This window comes from Meles meles, chromosome 3, assembly GCF_922984935.1.
Source record: "Meles meles chromosome 3, mMelMel3.1 paternal haplotype, whole genome shotgun sequence".
Lineage (NCBI taxonomy): Eukaryota > Metazoa > Chordata > Mammalia > Carnivora > Mustelidae > Meles > Meles meles.
Window position 1 is genome coordinate 133,892,589 of NC_060068.1, and position 21,632 is coordinate 133,914,220.

General features: G+C 35.4%; 1 protein-coding gene across 3 annotated transcripts in view; it reads left to right on the top strand.

Moving 5' to 3' along the window:
* Positions 1-21,407, top strand: part of RNF145 (ring finger protein 145) — a 57,148-nt gene extending 35,741 nt beyond the window's left edge. For all 3 annotated transcript variants that reach the window (XM_045998881.1, XM_045998879.1, XM_045998880.1), the window contains exons 7-12: positions 2,790-2,965; positions 6,302-6,442; positions 9,380-9,562; positions 16,176-16,323; positions 17,196-17,552; positions 19,804-21,407. In XM_045998881.1, coding sequence (XP_045854837.1) covers positions 2,790-2,965; positions 6,302-6,442; positions 9,380-9,562; positions 16,176-16,323; positions 17,196-17,552; positions 19,804-20,187 — 1,389 coding nt within the window. In that variant the 3' untranslated portion in view covers positions 20,188-21,407. The remainder of the gene's footprint in view (positions 1-2,789; positions 2,966-6,301; positions 6,443-9,379; positions 9,563-16,175; positions 16,324-17,195; positions 17,553-19,803) is intronic.
* Positions 21,408-21,632: the final 225 nt, after the last annotated feature.

The following is a 21,632-nucleotide window of genomic DNA, read 5'->3' on the forward strand; positions in this document are numbered from 1 at the left end:
AGCAGACAGTATTCAGTCTGTGTTAACCATTATAATGAAGATGAAAATAATACAGAATTGAAAACCTGGAGGTAAAAAAATCTGTATTTTTCTTTAGATTAAAGTCCTGCTGTGATTACAGTTTTTTTTCTTGTATTTGCCAGTTTATGTAAACTGAGAAGTTAGTAGTTCTGAGCTATCATGTGATGGATTTTGTTTAGATATACTGATTTTGCCAGCAGGATATGCATCTGCCTTTCCTACTTTTTTAGCCTTTGCTCTAAAACAGATTATTCCCAGATAGAAACAATAGATAAGTTTTTCTACTTGACTTGATTAATAAGTATAAGTATGTAAAATAGATATTAAAAGTGACATTGATATAAAAAGAGTGCTAAAATGGACATTCTTTTCTACATTTGACCGTGTGTATATGACCTTAAAGTACAGGAGGCTCTCAGATTGATAAACTGAAACTACTGTATGAAGTGGGGTTTTTTGTTGTTGTGCTCCAGGGCAGATTTCCCAGAAAAATTTCCCTGAACTCTTGGCTTTAGGCTGATTCTGCCTTCTTTGTTCATCTTATGTAATGATTAACTTGGGCAATTTTCTTGAAAGTAGGTCTTTCAGAGAAGAGGAAGTTATTTTCATAGTCAATGAAGAGCTTTTTCATGAGGAATGGTTATAATTGTATTCAGAGTAAGAATATCTAAAATATGTATTTTTCATACGTATTTTTTCTTTGAAATCAATCTACCCTAGTTTGTGGGAAACAGAAGACAATCAGTAGTCATTAATTGTATACTGTTTATTTAATCACCATAAGGACAGAGCCCTCATTTCTCAGTGTCCTGTTTACCTTTTTGTTGCCTTAAGATTCATGCATTAGTAGATGTTGTAGTTGAAAATAAATTCTAGGTTATGAAATCCACAGCCTGGAAAGGATTGGATAGGTAAGGAATGGAAACTATCAGGCTTTTTAGTCATCTTTTCCTTGAATGGAAAGGAGGAAAAGTGCCCTCTACCTCTCAATGATCAATTTGCTGCTAATAATAATTTTGCAGCTAGTTGGACAACTTGCGTTTTCTTTAAATATTTTCTAGTAGGGAAAAAATAGAAGTTAATCTTGACTGGATTTTAGAGAAAGCATTTGATTTATAGATCAAAAATTTAAATTTGGAATAACCTGCAGGTCATTGCATTTTAACTTAATAAAAAGATCTAGGTCTACCTAGAAATAGGTGTTAATTAGAAATCAGAAAAACCTGAAGTCCATGTATTTTAATTTAAGATAGTTGTATTTTTTTTTTTTAAGATTTTATTTATTTAAATGACAGAGAGATCACAAGTAGGCAGAGAGGCAGGCAGAGAGAGAGGGGAGGAAGCAGGTTCCCTGCAGAGCAGAGAGCCCGAGGCGGGGCTCGATCCCAGGACCCTGGGACCATGACCCGAGCTGAAGGCAGAGGCTTTAACCCACTGAGCCACCAAGGCGCCCCAAGATAGTTGTATTTTTTTTTTTTTTAAAGATTTTATTTATTTATTTGACAGAGAGAGACCACAAGTAGGCAGAGAGGCAGGCAGAGAGAGAGAGGGAAGCAGGCTCCCTGCTGAGCAGAGAGCCCGATGCAGGACTCCATCCCAAGACCCTGAGATCATGACCTGAGCCGAAGGCAGCGGCCCAACCCACTGAGCCACCCAGGTGCCCCAAGATAGTTGTATTTTACTGAAACATTGTGGTATCCTGTTGAGAGTTCTGGCAAGATGATTTGGCTGTGTAGGTTAGAGTTTGTAACCTGCCTTGCAGAACACTGTTGTGTTACCAGGGTCTGGTCCCTGGCATAGTAACTCTAGAAACTTGGTTACATGTATGCTCTTAGGCTTAATCACATTATGAGAATTGATTCCTCCTAATTAATCGCATAAGAGATTGTTTTACAAACTGGAAAGCTAATTTACTGATTAGTAGATTAATAAACTTTTTTTAGTTTTACCTTTTTTCCTGGTGTTAATGTACTAAACAAATAAAATAAATTGAGAAATGTTTGATAAATACACAGGAGTAGCAAGGGGAATTGATCTGTCTGGGGGAAAAGACTTGCTAACTATCTCCAGTAGAGTAAACTCCAATGTTTATTCTGTCTTCTGTCGATCTGTTTCTCCCCTGTGACATTTCTTGAATACACCCGGAAAAATTCTTCCTTTTACATTGCCCCTTTTTCTAGCCATTCACACACTATTGCTTCATTTATGATAGTTCGGATCATTTTGATTTAGAGATGAGTAAGTTTACAAAGTCTACTCAACTTACCTTTGATGTAGTTTTACTCTGAAAGTAACTTTACTCTGAAATGTAAGGGCAGTTTATGGTTGTAATTTGATGAGTTTGTGCAAGTGTTAAGAACGCAAAATCAGTGAATTTTAGAGAATGTACTAACTGTATGTACAGAGCTAACTTTAAAGGAATTTAATTGAAATAATCTTTTTTTTTTTTTTAAGATTTTATTTATTTATTTGACAGAGAGAGAGATCACAAGTAGGCAGAGGCAGGCAGACAGAGAGGGGAGGAAGCAAGCTCCCTGCTGAACAGAGAGCCTGATGCGGGGCTCAATCCCAGGACCGTGGGACCATGACCTGAGCCGAAGGCAGAGGCTTTAACCCACTGAGCCACCCAGGTGCCCCATAATTGAAACAATCTTATAGTGAAAGAAAAGCAGTTTAACTTCTCTCTTTAAGTACTTTAAACTCTTTTGTGTTTAAAAGTGTTTATTGACGTGATAGAAGATGTTTTCCTATCTCATTTTCTTATTCAGGTAGTAGAGGTATATGGCCTTCTAGCACTGGGAATGTCCCTGTGGAATCAGCTCGTAGTTCCTGTACTTTTCATGGTTTTCTGGCTCGTCTTATTTGCTCTTCAGATTTACTCCTATTTCAGTACTCGAGATCAACCTGCATCACGGGAGAGGCTTCTTTTCCTTTTCCTGACAAGGTAATTAATGAGAACGTATGATACTGTACATAACCTTAGAGAAGACTTTGATCTAGGAATAGCTAGTTTTGCAAATTTCTAGTTACATTAGAATGTACCCTATATTTAATTAAGATAGGATTTTCACTTGGTGGATGCCTAGGTCTGGCAGTGCAGGCAGGTGCTAAGGTAATGATGGTATAGGTGGCTTTAGCAAATGATTTGTGGAAAGGTACATAGCAAATTTAAAAAATATTTTTCTAATTTCAAGTTAAATTATTGGATGGGTAAATAAAGCATGTTACTAAAAATAATTGTCAATTACGGAGTATTTAATATGTGCCAGCCACACTCCTAAACACTTTTCTTCACACATAATCTTGACCCCCCTGAGAGATAAGTGTCTTTATTATCATTTACCATTTTCATAGCTGAAGAGACTGTACTGAGAGTACTTTGCCCCAGGTGTTAGAGCCCATCTGAGTTCATACCCTGTAACTTAATCTTGCAGCTAATGCTCTGTTGTTTTTAATGTTTTGTTTCATTCGATATAGTCAAATAATTGGAGAAGTGAGTGTATCATAATGCTTTGCTGTTTGCCCCAAAGGAATTCCAAGATTTGGTTTTTAAGATTTAGTTGTGGGTTTTTTTGTTTTTTTTTTAATAAACATATAGTGTATTTTTATCCCCAGGGGTACAGGTCTGTGAAGATTTAGTTTAAAAAAAAGAATAGCCTTAAGTCATCGGAGTCCTTTTTTTTTACTGAAGTATCTTTGTTGTGAACTATATCCACATTTGTCATTTTTCCACTCTTTGAGTTTGATTCTCAAGCCCTCAGACTCTAGCACATGGCTGCCTATCTTCATTCCCTGGCACATACAGGCAAGAATGAAACTCTGTCCTTCAGGAGAGTACAAAAGTACAAAAGCAGACAAAAGTGTTGAGTTTTAGTTAATAGAGCCATTGTTTCTCAGCCAACCAAATGGTGGAGCACTGTGCAGTAAGAGGCGTAGGAAAAATGTTACACAGTGTTAAATATCAATAAAAATGTCATAGGGCAGTACCTATTTCAGTAAATAAGCAGAATAAACTTACTGGCACGGAGGCAGATTTTGTACTTTCTAAAAATAACACTTTTGTTGATAAGTAGCTTCTGTCAGCATGCAATAAATTGATACCCAATACATTTTAATACCCAGTTCATTATTCATGAAGTTTCACTGCTATTGTCTTTTAATGTAAATAATATAGAAGTTTTATAAAGAATTTTTAAATGATCCAAAAAGTAATTTAGTTTAAAGAGAGGAATAGAATCTTTTGGTTAGGATAATAACCCAAGTGTGGGATTGGGATTGGTCATGTTTTAAACCAGATTATTAGCCATTAAAAAGCACAGATCAAGTGTAGCATAGTGTAATAGGCTTCACAAATCAGTAAGCCTATGAATGAATTTGGACTTATTTACAAAGTTTGAAAGTAATACTGAGATTTTTAGGTGAGGTTTAGGTGTCTTTTCAAAATGGTTTTTCTCTCTGTTCCTTTTTATACATAGGATAGATTACCCCTTCTCAAAATATGAAGTTTAAATTTGGTTTTTAACAGAGAAGTTCCCTTATGGTTCTTCTGTTAATTTCCATTCCTGTAAGCATTGTTCATTGTCCTTGATGCTCCTTCCAGGTTACATTGGTGTGTTACCTTGCCAAAGAACAACTTATTTACCAAAGGAAGATTGCAAATTTATCAGCATACCCCGACTAAACAAATCGACTAAAAAGCACATGTAAACAAAGGGCTTGTTTTTGCAGTCAGAAAATAGAAATTAAAATCAATAAAACATCTCACTAAAGAGAGAGAAGAAGAAAAGTTTTATCAAGTTTTCCAAATTCTTTTACTTCCCCAAATTAGATTGAAACCTTTTGCTGTCTTAAGTATGTTCTCTTTTGAAAAATATCCTCTTGAAAATATAATTAAGTCATACAGTTTGGATGTAAAAGATTTCTCCAAATATGGAGACAAGAATAGAGAAATAGTATGTATGGAACATTAGTAAAATTTTCAGACTTCCAGTGAGAATGAAGTAAAATTTTTAGTATATTTTTATTTATGATTACCACTTTTTAGTTACTAGACAATTTGTTTAAACATCTGTATAGGGATTTCCCAGGAGGTCACATCTTGGGAAATTAGATTTGTAAGAATGCCAAACAGTCATTCTTTTAGCTATCAACCACCATAATTTATAGATATTTGACTCCTAAGAGAAAACCAGACATTTTTTTCTCATCGTAATGTACATTGGTCTTTGGAAAAGTAAATGTTTTCATTTAAGAACTTACTTATAAGGCAATTAATTGTGTAGGAAGGATACCTATGTAGCAGAAGCACAGAGCTACATAGTAAAAGATAGGTATTGATTTGCCTGAATGAATTCCTCATTGCCTGAATGAAGTTCTTAACTGAACTTCTAAAACTTATTTGAACATTTGTTAAATGCTGTATAAATGCTAAGTCCAAATTATTAGTACATAATACTACATATGTTTGTAAAATATTTGTTAATAAGTTAGTATCCAAGATGTTCAGTGAAAGTATTGAATGTATTGCCATAAAGTGTGAAAGTATTTACAAGCTTTAGGTAGTGTAAGGTCTTCCAATTCTTCTTGTAAGTAGTATTCATAGCAAACTTTTATGTTAAAATATGATATTAAAATTATTTTTAAGTGGTCTTAGGCTATATTCTTGTATATGCTTTTGAAATAACCCAGAAAAGAATGCAATTATGTAAACTTAAATTAAATTAAAATTTAAAGTATCAATAATATGGAAAATACTGTTATACTGAGAGGAGTTGGGAGCTGCAAAGTCAGTATGGGCTTCTCCCTGATAGCAGTTTGGTCAAATAAGGAGTTTTGAGTATTATATTAGCACAAATTGTTAACAGTCTGAATAATTTGAATAGCCAGCATTTTTCAGAAGGAACTATGGGCAACTATATGAGTCTTTTTTGAATATTATCCGCATGTTAATTATATGTTTCTTAGGGTTTGAAGAAAATTTAAGCCATTACTGCTTTTGAAAGAAATTAGATAAATAAAAAGAGATAAGACTTTGTTTCAGATATGGTGCTATGTACGGAATATTTGCCAGAGATATTTTAAAAAATGTAGGTTAGTATAATAGAAGAATGAATTTAAATTATTAATGGAATGGTTAGGTGACTTTTATCTCAAATTTTGGTGTGGGGTGTTTTAATTGAAGAGGATCAGATCAAGGTTGGTGGTTTTGAAGGCTTAAGATGGTTTTATTTCAAATGGAAAATTTTTATCTGTCAATATTTCCCCACCCCCCTTTTTCTAGTATTGCTGAATGCTGCAGCACTCCTTATTCGCTTTTGGGTTTGGTCTTCACGGTTTCCTTTGTTGCCTTGGGTGTCCTGACGCTCTGCAAGTTTTACTTGCAGGGTTATCGAGCTTTCATGAATGATCCTGCCATGAATCGGTAAGTTCTTGACTATGGATATCTCTAGACATTTAAATATTGCATAGAACTTGAAGAAATAGTGATGAATTTCAGAGGAAATGGAATTTTGAGATTTTTTTTTTCTTGAATGATTGCAACTGTTTGGATTTAAAATACTTTGAAAATATAACTGAATTTCCATTTGTAAAAAATGGATTTTTACTGTATGTACATAACAATATATCTTGGACACTTTCCTAGATTTAAGAGATTTGGCGGGGGGAGTAAGGGGCAGAGGGAGAGAGAGAATTCCTAAGCAGGCTCCTCACTCAGTGCAGAGCCGACATGAAGCTCAATCTCACAACCTGAGATCATGAGTCATGAGCTGAAATCAACTGACTTAACTGACTGAGCCACCCAGGTACCCTTAAAGATTTTTGATAGCCTGCTTTTTCCCACTGAAGTTTAAGTGTAGCCCTATTAAAATCAAATTTCTTATTTGATACTTGAAAGAATTTTTTGTGTGTGGACATAATTTTGATACTGATTGAAGTTTCAAGGGATACATTAATGAGAATGTAGAATGGTTAATCTAGTTATTAAATCACTAAGATCAGATGTTGGGAAACCCTATTTCTAGAACTTTTCACAATTTCTGTTAACATAGGAACTTTTAATGGTTTCATTTATATAAATTCACATAAACTCTTAAGGTTTTAAGTCTTTATCAAATGTTTAAGAATTAGTAGATGGAGGTGCCTGGATGGCTCAGTGAGTTGAGCCTCTGCCGGCGGCTCGGGTCATGATCTCAGGGTCCTGGGATCGAGTCCCTCATCGGGCTCTTTGCTTGGCAGGGAGTCTGCTTCTTCCTCTCTCTCTCTCTGCCTGCCTTTCTGCCTACTTGTGATCTCTCTCTGTCAAATAAATGAATAAAATCTTAAAAAAAAAAAAAAAAAGATTTAGTAGATGGTGAGTACCTTGTAAATTAGAGGAAACATTTTTTTTTTTTTTATGACAGAAGAGAAAAAAAACCTAAGCTTCATAATCTTCCTGCTAGTCCAGCTAACACCTTTATAATAGCAAAAGAGGGAGAAGGGTAGGAAAGAAAAATAATTCATGTATAAGCTCATAAAATTCACACCATTCAGAAAATATGAAATGGGAAGTGACAACTCCCTTTTTTTCCCCCTGCTTGCCATTTCCTCTCCCTAAAGGTAACAGCTTATAATGGTTATTTTTAAATTTTTTACGGGGAAAAGTATGCATATATATTTTTGCTACTCTTGTTTTTGTTTCATTTCCACATACTATACACAGTTCAACCCCTAAGTTTTTCACTTAAATATGTTTTGGATTTTTTTTATATCAACACAAAGACATCTCATTCTTTTTGATGAAGTCATAGTATTTCACAATACTTCAAAATATGAATGTATTTCTTTTTTTTTTTTACCCTTAATTAGGAGACTTTCAAATTAACAAGGTTGAGAGAATAGTAAAGTGAACCTTCATATACCTGTGATCCATCTCCAGATAGTAACAGCCAGTTTTCTGTCATGCATGCCCCTGTCTACTGCACTTACTTTGTCCCCTCCATAATCCCCAGCTGCCCTTGGTGCAGATCCCAGATATAATATCATTTTACCCATAAATATTTCAATCTCATTTGAAAAAGCATAACTATAATAGCACATTCATTCCCAGTAAGAGAAGAATTCCTCGACATTGGCTTCCCAGTTGTGTTCATATTCCCCCCCTCTTTTTTTTTTTTTAAACATTTTGTTTGGTCAACTTCAGATCTAAATAAGGGCCATATTGCAGTTGGTTAATATTTTTTAAGTCTCTTTTAATATTTAGGTCCCTGTCGTGTCTGTATTTTTTCCCTTTCATTTTATTTGTTGAAGACACCAGATTGTCCTGTTTAGTTTTTCAGAGTTAGGATTTTGCCAGTTGTATTCTTGTGATACCATATAACGTGTTCTGTTATTCACTATATTTTCTCTTACATTTAAATTTTTTGTAGTACATCCATAGGGTAAATTATTACCAGTAAGATTATTGAATTGAAGGGTATATACATTTTAAAATTTATTAGCGAGTTTTTCTCCAAAATGGTTTTATCTGTTTTATCTCAATATTAGTCTCCCCATTTTTTTCTCATAATTCCTTGTTGGTGGTTGGGTCATCAAACTTTGATATATTTACTCATTTGTGGTTTTGAAAAACTGGACTTTAGCCTTTGCTTGTTTATTTGTGAGAGTTCTTTGTTAATCAAGTCATTAAGATAAAAAAGATCTTAGGATTTTGTACATATTTTCCATTTGGAAACTGAATTTCAGAAAAGTTTATAGTCTGCATAAAGAGACCTTTCTACTCCAAGACTATGAAGATGTTCACCTGTGATTTTATTTTTTATAATCAGGATATAGCTCATACAAATATGTGTAATTCAGTGAATATCTAAGAATGGGAGAATATCTGGCTCATTAGCAAAGCCTGGTTAGAACACTTATTTATCTTATAAGTTGGTTTTTAGGGACGCCTGGGTGGCTCAGTGGGTTAAAGCCTCTGCCTTCGGCTCAGGTCATGATCTCAGGGTCCTGGGATCGAGCCCCGCATCGGGCTCTCTGCTCAGCAGGGAGCCTGCTTCCTTTCCTCTCTCTCTGCCTCTCCCTGCCTACCTCTGATCTCTGTCTGTCAAATAAATAAAATCCTTAAAAAAAAAGTTGCTTTTTATCTCTTCATTGTATGCTTAAATAATAGCTGTTACGTTTTGCATGCATAAAATGGTGTATTATGACTATGTATTACTATTATATCGGTATTCTATAAAAGTTAATATTCTGATGAGGTTTGTTGTCTAAGTCAGACCAGATCACAAATATGTAACAACAGTGTAAGTCTTTGAATTATTTTTTCTTGGAATGAAATGAGATTCTGACTGATTGCTTTTCTGAAAACATATGCTTTTTCTAGGGGCATGACAGAAGGAGTTACGCTGTTAATCCTGGCAGTGCAGACTGGTCTGATAGAACTACAGGTTGTTCACCGAGCGTTCCTACTCAGTATTATCCTTTTCATTGTCGTAGCTTCTATTCTGCAGTCTATGTTAGAAATTGCAGATCCTATTGTTTTGGCGCTGGGAGCATCTAGAGACAAGTAAGAAACTTCCTAAAAGAAATTTTTATAATATTTATATGAGTTTGTTGTCTGAAGGTTTAGATAATGTTTAGAGACAGAAAATGAATGAATAATTGGTATTAGCTTAAGGTGACAAGTTTACCTTTTTATTTTCTCTATGTGTTTTGACTTTTCTGTTTTTTTCTTTCAAGAGTCTTATAGTTAGAAATAACATCAAAGGCCAATTACAAGTCAACTTGTAATTTAATTACAAGAAATTTAATGCTTTTTATATTTGTTCAGTTTTAAAATGAAGAATGGAGAGGATCAAATTTAGTCCAGGAAATATAGTAAATAATAGATTTTTGTTCTGTGTAATGCTAAAGCAGAGAAAGCATTGAGAGAACAGAGAAGGAGAGAGAAATAAAGGCTCTTGGGCAGTCATAAAGATAAGCATTTGTGGAATAACGGCCTCATTGGATGGCCTTTAGACAGTTTTAACTTACTGAGGTTTTAATGGGAATTCTTGACACCTTACGGGATCAGGCGATACTAATAGCTGCATTCATGTTCATGCCATATTACAGAAGTTCTCTTAAGGAATAAAAGTCATTATTTAGGGGCACCTGGATGGCTTAGTGGGTTAAGCCTCGGCCTTCGGCTCAGGTCATGATCTCAGGGTACTGGGATCGAGTCCTGCATTGGGCTCTCTGCTTGGCAGGGAGCCTGCTTCCCCTTCTCTCTCTGCCTGCCTCTCTGCCTACTTGTGATCTCTTTGTCTCTGTGTCAAGTAAATAAATCTTTAAAAAAAAAAAAAAGTCATTATTTAGCTCCTTAAGATAGAATTAGGCTTACTGTAGCTTCTACAAGGGCATTCTGTAACAAATTACTAAAAATTTAGCACCGTTGTTTCTTTCCAGCGTCTGTTGGTATTCCATTCTGCTGAGTTTTGAAATACCTGAATTTATTGCTTCTTCAGTAATGTTTTATGAGTAAGGGAACAGGCGATCTTTTGGGAGATAAATTTTTGACAGCAGATTTTTCAAAACATTTCAAATTAACATTTTAATTATAGTTCATCAGATTTGTCTTTGTATCCCCATATCCCACTTGCTGACCATTCTGAAATTTTTCTCAAATGGTGGCTGCAAGAATCAATTTAATTTCAGTAAGCTCAGAGCTCTTTGATTTGTTTCAGATAATCATTTTAATTATAGTTACTTGAGGTTTCGTTTTGAGGTTTAAGGTATCTCAGTAGAAGCATTTCAATTGTTGAACTCAGCTGTGAGCTCGGTTAAATAGCCATTTAAATGGATTGTTTTGACCTAAGTAGAACACTATTTTGTCATTTCTGGAAGTATCATTTAGTAGTATTACTTATACAAATTAATTTAGCATATACTGATAAGACTAATATAATACTATAGAAGTATTAGAAAAGAGAAAGAAATACATAGTTCCACTACCATAAGAACCAGTAAATCAAGTTCTCATTCCCACCAGGATATTGAAGTAGCTGCATTACTGGCTTTTTCCTTCAAGGTCAAAGGGAGAGGAAGTTTAGAAGGGAAGGGAGAAGCCCTGTGTATGGGTCGGCAGTGGTTATTTTGCATTGATGTCAGTGGTGTTGGTGTCCCCTGCAGCATTAGCCTAAGCCAGAGCAGCTCTTGGCTATGAAAGCATGAAAAGGGATTGAATTGTTAGGGTTAGGTTCTTCTCTCTACCATTGCCTGCGGTGAATAAGAGAGTACTATCAACAGCTATATGCCAGTACTTTTTTTAAACAAGTGAAAAGAAAAAAAAAAAAAAAAAAAAACAAGTGAAAAGGAAGAGTATGAGAAAATGTAACTTACTAGAACTGACTAAAGAATTTAAACACTTGAATAGTTCTGTAGCTGTTAAAGAAGTGGAAGTAAATGGCAAACCTCTCAACCCAGATGGTATTACAAGCAAGTTCCAAACTTTGAAGGAGCAGATTATCCCTATTTGAAATACACCCTTCCAGACAATAAAAAGAATACTACTTAACTCATTCTTTGAGGCTAGTATAATCCCTGTTTTGAAATCAGACAGACGACTTGAGAAAGATAAAGTTTTATTTCACTCATAGTAGGAGGTACTATGCAAATTTTTAGTATTAGCTGGAGTATAGACAGCTTGAGCACTGGAGCAGAGAGCTCCCTAACAGACCCATATATGTTGGACTTTGGTATATGATAGGGGTGGCATGTCCAATGAGTAGGACAGGTGGTACTCTTCCATAATGTTGCTGGAAAAAATGGTTTCTATTTGGAAACGGATGGAATGGTTTCCTATCTCACACCATTAAACAAAGAATCAGCCCTGGAATGTTAGAAACCTAAAATGTCAAAAACAAAAAATTAAATCTCATGTAGGCTAATATATTACGGACTTGCAAGTAGAAAACAGTTTCTTAAACTGATTGCTGTGGAAGAGTGAGACTAAGTATTAAGAAGGGCTGTGACTATGAAAGGGAAGAGTGGTAAATTTAATGATTGCAATTAGTAACTTTTTAGACCTAAAGTTAACTTCACAAACTGGGAGAAGATGTACATAGTATTTGCAACTGGTATCAATATACAAACAGCTCAAATGAGCAAGAGAAATGGATGAAATACATTTTTATCTTTAGGTTTTTAATGAAAGAGGAGACGCCTGAAAATGAAGAAAGGTTCAGTGACCATGCTGAGGTGCTGTTTTAAACCTGTGGGATTGGCAAGGAAGGAAGGAAGAAGGGAGAGAGAAAGGAAAGTCAGCTGATTAGAGTGGAAAAAGGTCTAGATGACACAGTATCCCTGCTTTCTGGTGGGAGTATCAAGTGGCGTAATCACTTTGGAAATAGTGTGGCCATTCTCTCCTCCTACATATATACTCAAGACATTCTTGCACATGTTCAGTAAGGACATACAGAAGAATGTTCAGAGCACAATTCACAGTAGCAAAATCCAGGAACAAGCCAAATGACAATTAGGAAAGTGGGTGAGTAAATGTGGTAATAGTCACTGTGGAATGTTAGAAATACAGTGACACAGAAAACAATAGGCCTAAGTCATAGCATTATAAAGTTAAAAAATAAATCCCAAAAGGTGACAGTGTAGAATGTTATTTTTATGTTAAAAATTTACCCTTTAGGAATACGTGCAAATTAATAAAACTATAAAAAGGAAAGCAAGCAAGAGAGTAAAGAACACGGATTCAAGTTAATGCTTTCAATGGGTACAGGGAGGCAGGATGTGGAATAGGCAGGCCTGCTCTATGGTTAATTGTGGTTAATTTTCCAGGCCCTCACTTTTGTATGGGGAGACGGGTTTGTGAAGGCTTGTTACAATATTTAAGATAGCTAATTAGATTACTAGCTCAGTAGAAAGAGGGACACCCACAGACCAATGGTGACAATGCTTCCTGAATCAAGGATTATGACTAATTCAGAGTACTAGGGATTGAGAAAGGAAATGAAAAGTATCTTAATTCTCAAATTAGAGAAATAATTAGATAATGTTGATAGTTCATAATAACACTGCTTCTGTCATTTAAGAAATAATTATTAGAGGGAAAAATGCTTCACATGTCTGGAATAGCTTGGACTAGATGTAATTTCCAGTGTTTAACCTAAAAAGATGTCTCAGTTTTAGCCATAGAGATAATTGTTGCCTTTATCTGTAAATTTTATTCAGTTTTTAACAAGGAATTTTAGGATAATGGTCTACTTACTCAGATTACATAGTAGATTTTCAAATGACAATCTTTTTTAAAAAAATGGATTGGGTGAATACAAGATTTTTTTTATTTTATGGTGCTTATTAATGAGATAAGATTTCAGTGTTTTCTGCTATTCATTTTATATTTAATTTTAAATTAGATTTTAATGCAATTTTAACTGCTTAAATAAGGATGTAAGTATATCTGTGTATATAATATACACACCTGTGTGTGTGTGTATACAAATATATATATATGTGTGTGTGTGTGTATTCACAGTTAGGCCAAAATTAGACATAAATTATAACTCTTGGGATAATGGTGTTCATGCTTCTCTGTGTAATTAAAAATACACATTGTGTCTATATGTAAATATATTCCTATTTTATATAAATGGATCATAGCTTAATTTTGAAAATTATATTTAAAGCTTTAAGGCAAATTAGCTTGTTTAAGAAAATGATTTATAATTTAACATCTAATAAAATATAACTACTGTTACAGTAATTCCTGCCTGCCTGCCTTTCTTTAAAAAAATAAAATAGAACTTTTTATGTTTTGAATCTCAGAGAGAACTACCAGCAAGTTTATGTTTGTCCCATATCTTTGGAAGGTAGAAAATGTTTGCAAGAAAAGGTGTAAAACAGTTCCAAAGTACCTAGCTTTAATTTTTACCATAATAATAATTCTTCCCTGAATTACTAATTATAGAAAGTCCCATACAGTCTAGCATTTAACTCTGTGTGTGGTTATTTTCCTTATGCCACTTTTAAAAAAATCTCCTTCAGACTGCATAGGTTTGAGATCACATATAGTGATATTTAATTAAAACATTAATTTTTTTGCAGCCATGAACTCTTAAACAATTTGGTTGAAATCTGCATTTCCTCAATGATTAAATGAGTAAATGTTCATGTTTTATAGGAAGTCAGTAATAATTTTAAGTCTTTGTTATTCAGTTTACATAGATTGTAATTGAGTTTTGTGTTTTGAGAGAGAGGAAATCTGTTTTGGGTTCACAGTGATTTCTCTCTAGATTTGTGATCCCTGTGTTAAAAAATTACCCTACCTTTGGCTTTTATTTACCCAGGAAATGGAAATATCTATTACCTTTTTTTAAAATACTTTGTGGCAGCCCTCTATCTTCATAAAGTAACTATAAGTAAACTTAAAGGGGGTGGAATTTACCTTTTTTCCGGTGTATGGAAAGCTTTTTCAAATTTCTGCTTAAGGCACTTGTTAGGGAAGGGTTTTATTTTTGTATCTTTTAGAACTTGGTATACTTTAATCTGTCTTAAATTGAGGTGTTTTTAAGGAATGATTTATTAGAATATTTTGATGTGTGAAGAGGTACACAAATGAAAAAAATTATGTTCCTTCTTCTTTTGCCATAACTGGGGCTTCTTCTTTATATGTGTTCCACTGTTGACAAGTAGGGTTCAAGTGGAATCAGAAACTGAAATCTAAGTCTGAGAAGTCTCTTGATTTGTTGGGTGTCTTAAAAGCATAAAGTCTTAATTTATGTAAAAAGCATACATATAATATATTAAGGCACACACTAAACTATATATATAAAGTATATATATACATTAAGCTATGTATATGAAGTTATATTTTACTTACATATATAGTACTCCCCTTGATATAACCATGATCACTTTTGTACTGCTTATATCATAGGGCTTTGCATTTGGGTGGATAGATAGGTAGGTTTAAAAAAAAGAAAAAGTAGTAATAGATGGCATTAGATGGAAAATAATTTGAAAAATATCAAGCAGAAATAAATTTTCAACTTTTATTTGCCCCTTCAAACAAGTTGAGCTTAAAAGCTGAGCTGTGTGAGGAAGGAGTTATTGTTCTTTTTTTTAAAGTGTAAATTTGGGTGATAAGATATTTTTATGTATATGTACATATGTATTATTTAGATAATAACTATTTAGATAGATAATAACTAGATAATAAAGTACAAATAAAAATGTTTGGGCATACAACATATAAATATCTATATCATTAAAACAAGACTACAATTTTAGTGTATGATTGCTGGTACCAGTGTTAAAAATTCTTAGAGGATTAGTGATTCCTGGAGAAGGGATTCATGTTACCTGATTTGTTCAGCTTGAGCTACCTTAAGGGGTTTAGCACAAGAGAGCGTGGGACAGAGGCATTTCTAGTGGGATGTAAGAGTGCTTGTGTTTTTCTGGGAGTACAGTTAATTAACCATCTTTGTTTATGGTGAGGAATAGGTATTGACAAGTTTGGACCAGAAAAATGGGAGTTGAGGAGTTCAGATGTGAGGCTAGGAAGTTTAGAGAAGGCATTGACAATATTAATGCTAGTCGAGCTTTAGGAAGATTAATCAGGCAGGCAGTGTCCAGGATAGATTTGGAACTAGGGGAGGAAGACCAACTAGTAGGTCCTAAAACACAGTGGTTCATAGTTTTTCCGCCCCCAGCCCTGACAGATGTGAGGATTAATATAGCTGTTGGAGAACCATTCCTCTTAGTAATACTGTGCTTAGAGTAGCAGAGATTTCCATCACAGTGCAATAGGTGGGAGGAAGATGTCTCATGACTTAAGATCACACATTATTGTGAAGGGTTCATGCTCCAAAAGCTTGAAATCACTTTGAAATTTGTAGGAATGAAAATGGAACTAAAAGCTAACTATTAAAAAAAAAAAGAAGAAGAAGAAGAAGAACTAATGGTGCTTGGGAATTTTGACTAAGTGGAGAGAAAAGGTGACTCAGGTGGCTTTGAAATACCAGGCCTATGACGCCTGTCCTAAAACCTAGTATAATGACTGGTAAGGAGAAGGATGCTTAGTAAAGCATTTGGGAAATGTCAGCATGGCCCAAGACTTATCAGTTGCTAACATGATTGTTGTGGTCCTGGGTGACAGGTGCTTTAAAGAACTGTTTTTGTTTCTCTAGGAGTTTATGGAAACACTTCCGTGCTGTGAGCCTTTGTTTATTTTTGCTAGTGTTCCCTGCTTACATGGCTTACATGATTTGCCAGTTTTTCCACATGGATTTTTGGCTGCTTATCATTATTTCTAGCAGCATTCTCACCTCTCTTCAGGTAAGCCTAGGAATATTACTTTATATAATAATTGAATTTTTTTATTTTTCCTTCCAGAAAAGGAATTAAACTTTTTCAAGATGAATGATTATAAGTGACCTGTTTAGGTGATTACTTCCTACCTTACTTATCAGAATAACATTACACTGATATGAACATAGATAGTAGGTTATTAAAATATCACACCTATCTGCGTCACTGTGGGTTTTTTTTTAATTGAGGTAATTAAACTTTGCAAATGTTTAAAATGATAGAGCCATCATGTAAAGCTTAAATTGAAAGTAACTATAAAATATTAAAAGATTTTATAGCTTGTCTGGAGCACATTTTTTGAGTAAATACCCACTCAAAAATATCCTTAGTTTCATGATTTATGTGAATATGTGACATGTGTAATATGCACATAGATACACACAACAGATAATATTGCCCTGGAAATAATAAGCTGATTGTAACTTGAAAGTGGATCTTTGCTGCCTGATCAGTAAGAAGTAAAAGAAAGCATAACACTGGCAACAAAGATTTATTCATTGTTACTTGTAGAGATAAAAGGTCTTTGAAAGTTGACTACAGGATTAGGAAAATGTAAAGAGAATTTTAATAGGTTTTGATGATCTCTGGGGAATGAAAGGAAAGGGTGAGTCAGAAAAGTGATAACTAGTCAGAATTATTTTAAGAAAGTTACATCTCAAGATACGGCTTTTTGGTATCAAATACCTGGATTACTGAGATTACCCACATTTTAATTATACCATGGGTTCCTCTGATATTAAATATGGCATCCTAAAACTATTAGGAATGTTATTGCTTAAAGTCTATGAAAAGGCTTTCTTAGTGGTCATACTCTGTTTTAAAATACATGTATTTTACAGGTTTTGGGAACACTTTTTATTTATGTCTTATTTATGGTTGAGGAATTCCGAAAAGAGCCAGTGGAAAACATGGATGATGTCATCTACTATGTGAATGGCACTTACCGCCTTCTGGAGTTTCTTGTGGCCCTCTGTGTGGTGGCCTATGGTGTCTCAGAGACCATCTTTGGAGAATGGACCGTAATGGGCTCAATGATCATCTTTATCCATTCCTATTATAATGTGTGGCTTCGGGCACAGCTGGGGTGGAAGAGCTTTCTTCTCCGAAGGGATGCTGTGAATAAGATTAAATCATTACCCATTGCTACAAAAGAGCAGCTGGAGAAGCACAATGATATATGTGCCATCTGTTATCAGGTAACTCACACAGTAGGAATCCATTTGGGTGGTTTGGTGTATCGCCTGGGACTTTAACCACATTAACCAAATTTAAGTTAAATTTGTAGGCAGAATTATTTCCTTGGTTAAAAAAAATTGGTCTCAGAAATTATTAAAGACCTGATAGATTATTTCCATTTTATTTCTGAGTTAAGTTTTTAATTTAGTCCCTCAAGTTCTAATTTATTGTTATTTTCAACATTGCTCACCAATAAATAAAGGAAAAACAGGTCAGGTGTATTTTATATTTACTCCCAAAAACACACGCACACACACATATATACATCCTATCAAATATATACGATCGTTCAGGAGTCAGCAACTTCTGAAAAGTGGTGTGCCAGGATTCTGACACTTTTCCTTCTGGTATTTCCAGGGTGGGGAAGAAGTATTCATTTACTTAACATAGGTAGGGAGAGTATACGTTTACCTGTAGGTTGATGGCTACCTGAGATGGATACAAGCCTTTGTGTCTGGAAGCGGGAGCTGGAGGGTATGATAGAGTCAGCTAATCCATATGCCATTGTAGTTGGCCTTCCTGGCACCTTTGGTGTGTGTGTTATGAAGAGCTGACGTTTGCCTTCTGTTAAAATTGAAAGGTAGTATTGAAATGATTTTGGAAATACCACTGCAAAAAATAGGCCTACAGTTTATCGTCACCACTAACTTGGGCAGGGGTGTGGTTGAGGAGCAGCTTGTTATAGCTAAATTGTGCTGTTGGAAGTATGGATAGAATAAGGGCAACAACAGAAATTCTTTAAAATCACTCTTAAAGAGTGTAGGCTGGTGGAATAAAATGAGATAGCGTCAGTGAGTATGAGGGAATGGTCCTTACCCAAGGCTGCTTTACAGTTTAGATGGGAGTATGTATATATTGGTGTGTGTGTTTAAGGCTACCTAGCACAAGAATTTAGTCTAAGAATAAGATGCAACTACCACTTTTTATTCTTAATAGAACATACCTTTGAGCACTCACAAAGTAATGTCTTCCAAGTTGTTTTTGTATCGGGGGGAGTAAGGACTATTGTAGGTTCCCCCCAAGTGAAGTGGCCATTGTCTTAGTTTTGCTTCCTTTGTGCTTGGTAGCATTGTTGTATGTGGGACAGAGCACGTCAAAGACAGGGCACATGGGCTTCAGCAGCTGATGTCTAAATATTCCAATTCCGGGATTTAAGAGTCTCCTTTTTGTACTTCCTGTTGCCACATCACTTTTTTTGAGGTGCTAGAACTACCTGCTGATATGACACAGAAAACGAAAGTCAAATCGCTTAACTTCCCAGCTGGCTGCTTTTCCTTGAATGGCTTTCTGCTTAAAAGTTGACTCCCAGGTGTTACCAGTTCTTGGCAAGGAATTTCTGTGACAACTACAACTCCTTGTTTTGGGACTTTAAACAAAATTAATGGTTGAGTCACTAAATGTATATTCCTAACAAATCATGTCCTCAGCCTTCCCTCCCCAAATATATATTCTGCAAGAAACAATGCAAAGTAAACCACTTCTTAACCCGGTGGTTTTCAAACTTGAGTGTGCCTAAAACTTACATGGGTGGCTTGCTGTAACTGTAGATTTGTGAATGCTGTCTTTAGCTATTCCAATTCTGTAGGTCTTGGGGGGCCCAAGAATATGCCTGGTTAGCAAGCACTCCGGGTGATTGTGATACAAATCGAGAAGCTGTGGCTTATACCGACCCTATCTTGAAGACTGCATTACATACATTGTCCTTAATGAAATTGACACTTCCTTGCCAATACCCTGGTGTTATGTGGCTGATTTTGTCTCCTTGCCAGTAATTTCATCATGGAATAATCTATTTAGCTGTGTTGAAGCATAACTGTGGGAAGTCCTGTCTTCATCAGATTTTCTTAGGTTCTAATTACGCTCATGCCATGCGGGGGGAAACCCAGCGATCACACTGCAGTAGTTATGTGATGCTCATGTTCCATATGAAGACAGAAGCCAGTTAAGAAGTTCGTTTCTTTCTCATTTTTGATTTTTACTTCTTTTTTTTTAAACTGCTTAGCCAGTGGTTCTTGCATTGTTGGTGTAAAAGTGTCTCTGAAGGCAGGAGGATTATCACTATAATCTAAAATGAGTTTTATTCTAAAATCTGTGTTATACCTTTTCTATGGGGAATTGTGGGAAAGAAATGTTGGAACTAGAACTTTTGGGATTAGCAGCAAAAATTTTAGATAATGGGCATTTATTGAGGTATCTTTCCCTCCCTTCTAGGACATGAAATCTGCTGTGATCACACCTTGCAGTCATTTCTTCCATGCAGGCTGCCTCAAGAAGTGGCTGTATGTCCAGGAGACCTGCCCTCTGTGCCACTGCCACCTCAAAAACTCCTCCCAGCTTCCAGGGTTAGGAGCTGAGCTGGTTCCGCAACCTCATGCTGGAGTTGAGCAAAACATGCTTCAGGAAGGAACTGAACCTGCAAATCAAGAGCATCCTCCAGGGACTGGGATGCAAGAAGGTTCCAGGGACAATAATGAGTGCATTGCCACTAGATCAGATAGCCAGGAAGGGACTTGCGATCCTAAGGAATATCCTTTTAGTGCGAAAGATGAAGCATGTCCTGTTGAGGTCAGCCTAGAAGAAAAGAAGCAGAAATAATGCTTTGATACTCTGGAGAAGTTAACTCACTATGAAATTTGAGCTCAGATTTGAGGAATGAATGTATGAGATGATGAGGCAGGAAACATGACATTCCAAGGGTCTGATCCAGGAAGTACTCTCAGTGGAGACTGCTTGCTTTCATCCCCTTGACATTGTGGGAGAAAATTGCAATGTATGCTAATTATATACCCATGCTGGTATTTTGTAGAGGTCTGCCAAGAAAACTCAACCTCAGCAACTTCAGAAACTGCCCCTGATTTGTAAGGGATACATAAAATCAGATTTGAGTGCTTGCAAGGGGCTAAAGGAAGGATAAAGAGCATGAAGACAGCATGGGAAGAAGCAGGCAGAAGCGGAACTGACATTTAACTTGTCAAATGGGACAGAATCATTCTTCCTACAAAGTATGAGTAGTGACCAGCCCTTTTCACCACCCCCCTTTCCCTCAGTTAATTGGAGCTCAGTCAGGTGATAATTGAGTTTTGTACAGCACAGAAATGAAATCAAAGACATAAGAGCATTGATTGTATTCCAAGATTGAAGCACGCTCATACTTCGTATGTGCTTTAAGGGAGGGGGTGGGTGGGCACTGGGCCTTGCGGGTGCATTCATGTAATCTGAGACTCTTGAACTTTATGATGGAGTCTTCAATATTTTGATGTATATGGAACTTTTGTTAATATATTGTATACTGTGTTGGCTGTGTGAAGTAAACTAAAACTCTAATGAACACTTTGGGGTCCACGTTAGTGTAGGTGACCAAAGTGGGAGGGGTTTTAGGGCACTGATAAAGGCCCGAAGTGTACTTTTCAACCCTGTGTAATGTTTAATTCTTGCAACTGAATCAAAACAGTGTTAAATTATGGCAATATTTGCACTTGGGGAATGAGTACATAACTGTATGATCACACTCTGCAAATGCCACTTTTAAAGCTGTTCATAGACTTTGCACCTTTTCTTTGACAAGTTTGTGTCATATTTAAATTTTTACATTCATCATGGCTACAGGTAGAACTGGGGAGGGGGGACTGTAATTTTTTATGGGAATTTTGATATGAAAAGAAACTAGTCATTTATTTATACAATAGGCTTGGCTCAAAAAGTGTTTTTCAGACTCGATATTCCTAATGTGGGATGTGACTTTATTTTATTTTTAGTAGCAAATTTGGATGTAGACTGACAGACATAGCTGAATGTCTTAATAAATTTAAATTTGAAGATAACTGTGTTTTGTTCCCGTGATGATTATTATTGGAAAGTGTTTGAAATTCTGTTCTTAGGAGGTTTTGTTTTTATCTAGCCAGGTTTCTTATATCTATTTCCCTGTCACAAATGCCCTGCAGATGGCAAAACGTTTTGATTGAAAATGACCAGCTCTTTGAAATCTTTACCAGTGGAAGCAAACCTAGCTTTGCATTAGAAGCATTTGGGGAGTTTTTTTT